The sequence below is a fragment of the Coptis chinensis genome, chromosome 8, assembly GCF_015680905.1.
Source record: "Coptis chinensis isolate HL-2020 chromosome 8, ASM1568090v1, whole genome shotgun sequence".
Classification (NCBI taxonomy): domain Eukaryota; kingdom Viridiplantae; phylum Streptophyta; class Magnoliopsida; order Ranunculales; family Ranunculaceae; genus Coptis; species Coptis chinensis.
Genome location: NC_141463.1, coordinates 69,853,574 through 69,858,983, shown reverse-complemented (window position 1 = coordinate 69,858,983; position 5,410 = coordinate 69,853,574). Strand labels below are relative to the sequence as shown.

General features: G+C 41.8%; 1 protein-coding gene across 1 annotated transcript; it reads right to left on the bottom strand.

The window, feature by feature from the left end:
* Positions 1-3,603: 3,603 nt before the first annotated feature.
* On the bottom strand, positions 3,604-4,114 carry LOC147482718 (uncharacterized). The gene is made up of 2 exons (XM_086579396.1): positions 4,021-4,114; positions 3,604-3,932 (listed from the first exon to the last, which is right to left on the bottom strand). Exons 1-2 carry the CDS (start codon positions 4,112-4,114, stop codon positions 3,604-3,606), a joined length of 423 nt encoding a protein of 140 aa, XP_086435522.1.
* Between the last annotated feature and the right edge of the window lie 1,296 nt (positions 4,115-5,410).

Here is a 5,410-nt window from a genome sequence, read left to right as displayed (position 1 = left end):
CATTACTGGTTCTAAAGCAAATTGGCATACAATATTCTTGAACAGATAGTCAGAAGATAATTTCCTAAAGGCTTAATCCATTATGGATCATAAATAAAGAACTAACTCAAGGAATACATTCGATGGTAATGTGGAGAACTTTATTGATGAGTTGGAAAGGAGTAAACAATGCATAAAAAAGCATAGAATAACAATTTACTGATAGTATTTGCGAAGGTGCTGCGTGTTCCATGGTTTGACAAGAACGTCCCCTTCAACAGTGCATAGATAATAAAAACCAGTTCGACCAACCTTGTTGATGATGTATGGTCCTTCCCAGTTGGGACCAAGTTTGCTGTTGGGCTCTGCGATCTCGTGCAAAACCAGATCTCCAGATTTGAAAGATTGAATTCGAACTCTCTTGTCGTATGATCTCTTCAGAATCTGCTAGTTAACAGCTAAGCGAAGTGTGGCACCATCTCACTTTTCATCTAGGAGATCCATTTCTCTACATAACAACTCCTTATTGTCCAGAGTGTGCATAACATTTGACTTCTAAATGGGAGCTACCAGTTCTGGAGGTTAACAGCTTCAGTTCTGTAGGTCAGTGAAAATGGAGACTCACCAGTTAACCGTCTGGGTGTAGTTCGATATGCCCATAGGACCTTAGGTAGTTCCTCGACCCATAAACCTTTCGCATCGTCTAATTTACACTTCATATTATCCAAGATGACCCTGCTAGAGGCTTCAGTTTGGCCATTGCCTTGTGGATACCTTGGAGTTAAGAACAGATGGGTAATGTGAAACTCCTCACATAGTTCAACGACCAATCCTCCAGTGAACTTTTGCCCATTATCTGAGATGATAAGTTTGGGTATGCCAAACCCGCAGATAATGTTGTTTCAAATGAACTTTCTGACGTCCTGTTCTCGAATGAAGACAAGGGGAACTACTTCTATCCACTTGGTAAAGTAATCCGTCGCAACTAGTAAGAATCTGACATTGCCAGGAGCAGGTGGTAAAGGTCCTATGATGTTAGTTCCCCACTGTGCAAATGGCCATGGGCTAGCCAATGGGTGCAGTTCTGTTATTAAAGCATGGATTAGCAGAGCATATCGTTGACATTTTTCATATTTGCGTGCAAAAACCTGTGCATCATTTTACATATAAGGCCAAAAGTACCCTTGCCTTAGGATCTTGAGAGCTAGTGTTCTGCCCTCAGCATGGTTGCCACAAATTCCATCATGAACTTCTCGTATAACCTGTTTAGCGAGGTATGGGGAGAGACATATGAGATAAGGTCCCATGAAGGACTTCCTATATAGATCGTCTCCAACGAGGGTGAATCTTTGTATCTTTGCAAGCAGACACCTTACTACATATTCTTATCCTCAGGGAGTGTCCCGTCTTTGAGGTAGGACTTATATGGATCCATCCAACTTAGAGTAATGGCTGGAATAACACAAACTGTTGTAACTGGGACCTGAATGCTAGATTTCTCCTAGAACTCTATAGGGATGGAACGTGACTCGTTGTTGCCCAACATCGAGGCAACATATAACAAAACATCTGCGTGTCGATTTTTGGATCAAGGTAGCTGATAGATTTGAATGTTCTCAAACTTTCCTTGAAGACCCCTCACCAGTTCCAGGTATTTGACCATTCGTTCGTCCCTGGCCTCATACCGTCCATCAACTTGGAACACAACCAACTGTGAGTCACTAAAAACTGTGAGGTGTGTTAGGCCCAGGTCGAGGGCCATTATGAGGCCAGCAAGTGTCGCCTCATACTCTGCCTCATTGTTAGAGGCATTCCAACCTAATCGGATGGATTTCTCCAAATGCATATTATCAGGAGTAACTAACATAGCTCCAACTCCTGCGCCTCTATCATTTGAAGATCCATCGACAAATAGCTGCCATCCGGAGCTCGACTCCATGGGCCTGGATGGGTATTTGGAGATTCAGGCAGGATGTCATCATCAAAACTGGGGGTGGTTGAGTCGTACCCCGTGTAGGTCATTGGGAAATCTCCTAAGAATTCTGCTAGTGCCTGACCTTTCTCTGAGATTCTGGGGACATAAATAATATCATATTCTGACAGTTGCACAGACCATTTAGCTAGCCTTCCCAACCTATTCGATCATTCCAAAACTGATCGCAATTAGTACTCCGTGATCACTCTGATAGTGTGGGACTGGAAGTACGGTCGTAATTTCACTGCGGCAAAAAACAAGTGCTAAAGCGACTCTTTCAAGTTTAGGGTACTTTGTTTCTACTGGTAGGAGCGTCTGGCTTAAGAAATAAACATATTTTTCAACCTTCTTTTTATCCACGCGTATTAGTACATAACTGATGTCGTATTCAGATGAACAGAGATAAAGACCCAGGACTTCTCCCTCAACGGACTTTGAAAGGATTGGCGGTGCCCCCAGATATGTTTTAAGTTGATCGAATGCTTTTTGGCATTCTTCTGTCCATATGAAGGAGGTGTGGTGTTCTTTCGCACTAACTAAAAGAGAGGTTTGCGCTTATCTAAACTCTTGGAGATGAACCTATTCAGAGCTGCTAACCTGCCTGTAACTTTTTGAACCTCTTTCATGTTTTTAGGTGAGGGTATTTCTATGAGTGCCCAAATCTGATCTGGGTTTGCCTCAATCCCTCTCTTAGTAACTAGGCACCCTAAAAACTTCCCTGATGATCAAGCGAAAGCACATTTTGCAGGGTTAAGTTTGATGCGATACTCTCAGAGAACGTCAAATGCACGTTTCAAGTGGGAGAGATGATCTCCCCGTTTCAGACTCTTGATCAGGAGATCGTCCACATACACCTCCACAAAGTCTCTTATCAATCTTTCAAACATTTTGTTTACCAAATGCTGGTATGTGGCTCCTGCATTTTTCAGTCCGAATGGCATGACCTGATAACAGTACAAGCCATCCTCGATTGTGGAACTGGCATGCTTGTGGTCCTCCTCATGCAGTTGGATCTGGTTATAGCCAAACGACCCATCTGTGAAAGATAATAGTTCATGTCCAGCCGTTGCATCTACTAACTTGTCAATTCATGGCAGAAGGTAGTTGTCTTTCAGACATGCACAGTTCAGAGCTGTGAAGTCAATACAGATTCTCCATGACCCATTCTTCTTTCTTACTAGGACAATATTACAAATCCAGATGGGGAAATTGATTTCCCTGACAAAATTAGCTGCCTTTAGTTTTTCAACTTCAGCTTTTACCATTTTGGATTTGTCAGCACCTATCCTTCTCGGTTTCTGCTTGACTACTACTACATCACTGTGGACATTGAGCTGGTGGCATGCCACGTGGGGGTCAATTCCTGGCATTTCTTCTAGTGACCAACCAAACACATCTCTGTGCTCTCAGAGGAACTGTATCAGAGTCTAGCGCTCTTTAGAACTCAACAAGGTGCCGATGAAAGTGGTTTTTGGCGAGCTACCTCCTACAATTTCTACTTTCTCTAATAGCTCCAGTGAGGAGGGATCCTCCCTCTCTCATGGGACCAGGTCAGGGAGAGGTGGATCCAACTATAATTGCTATTTGGCGGGTCGCCCCACCTCCATTGGTTCAAAAGGGAGTGGGGATTGCTTCATCGCCAATGTGTATCATGCTTTGGAAGCCACCTGATCCCCTCTGATCGTCTCAATTGTCCCGTTATGCGAGAACTTCAGACATTGGTGATAGGTGCTAGGAACATTTCGAGTCCATGCGGCGAGTCCCCCAAAGATCATATGATAGGGTGTGTTAGCTTTTACCACAACAAAGTTTATTATGAGAGTTACTGGACCAGTAGCTACAAGTAATTGGATCTCCCCAACTGTCAGAGCTTTGTCACCACTGAATCTATATAGGTTGGAGTTGGTGGTGACCATTTCAGAATCAAGAATCTGCAGCTTCTTGAATGCGTCATAGTATAGCACATCTGCTAAGCTGCCTAGATCAACCAATATGCGATGCAAATCATAATCTCCAAAAGGAAGTGTCAAAACAAGCGCATCCTCATGGGGGGCTCTGGATGTTACAACAGTCAGCCTCAGTGAAAAAGATGAGAGGATCTTTGTGGGGTACCGCGTTAACCTGAGCTCCTGTAGTCAGCTTGTTGTTCATGATCCTCATCTACTTGGCGATGCGCATTTGATATTGATAAGTGCTCAAAAAGTGCTATTTAACCCTCGATTATGCCTTTTGTTTAGCCATCTTAGTGGACTAATAGTGTTTATAAGTTGTGTTTTAAGATTCTACAGGTGAAAAAGAGAGTTTTGTAGAATATTAGAGAAAAAGGGGTAAAATGGAGCTATTAAAGATGCGACTTGGACCTATTTTAAAGCCTATTTGGAAGCCCAAGGCCAAAGGATTCGTTGCTTGGACCAAAGCCCGCAAAAGAGGATAGAAGGATAGAGCAGAAAATGGAAAATAGACTTCTGAGTCTGAGACTCATGGATTGTGAGTCTGGACTCAATGCTCGCGTCTGGGACGCATAGATCGTGAGTCCAGACGCATTGCTTGAGTCTGAGACGCATGGATAATGAATCCGGGCATCGATGAATCGATTAATCGTAGCCAATTCCTTCTCAGTTTTGGACATGAAGTTGGACTCTGGAAGAAGTCTATTTGTATTAGGAAACAAATGATGGTTTGGCATGCTTCTAGAGCTCATTGTAACCCCTATAAATAAAGGACCTAAGTGCCTCATGTAATTGGCCAATTCACTTATATTCTTGTCTCCAAAACTTGAGGCAGAGAGAGATTAATAATAAAAGATCGGTTTTAACTAGCTGAGTCTTAATAAATTAGTCTTTCTAGTCTTATGTTCTTCAACTCTTCTTCTTTTCGTTCTTCGTGTTCTTCCTTCTATATGGAAGACTAATCTTCTCCTTCAAGGGAGGAGATGAAGCCAGTGCTTAAGGTTTAATGATTCTTCTGGTTCATGATGTTCTTCAATCAGGTTAGTTCTTTATGTTTTTAGTTATTAGTTTCATTGCCCACACCAGGGGATGGAAGTATAGATTAAGGTTTTTATTTATTACAATTGAATATCATGCTAGTTTAGGGTTTTATTTATTGCAATTGAATATAATGCTAGAATAGAGTTTTATTTATTGTAATTGAATACTATTATTCTCTACTTTTCTTCTAATTGTGTAGTGTTTTAGAGTAAGGGAAGTATTCTTTGTGTTTGCCTTAGATGGTGATTCATTGAATAGCTGCCCAAGCTCACATAAAAGGAAAGAAGATACTAGTAACATGAACATAGGAACAACCTTAAGTAGAGTTAATTGTTTAACGATGTTTCACCCAAAAGGCATCGGCTTTTTCGATTGCCCGATTGTAGTCTACTTGGAGAACAACATGAAGAAAAAGGTCATTGAATCAAAAGCATTGGTGGATTTGAATCTCTTGAATCTATCTCTC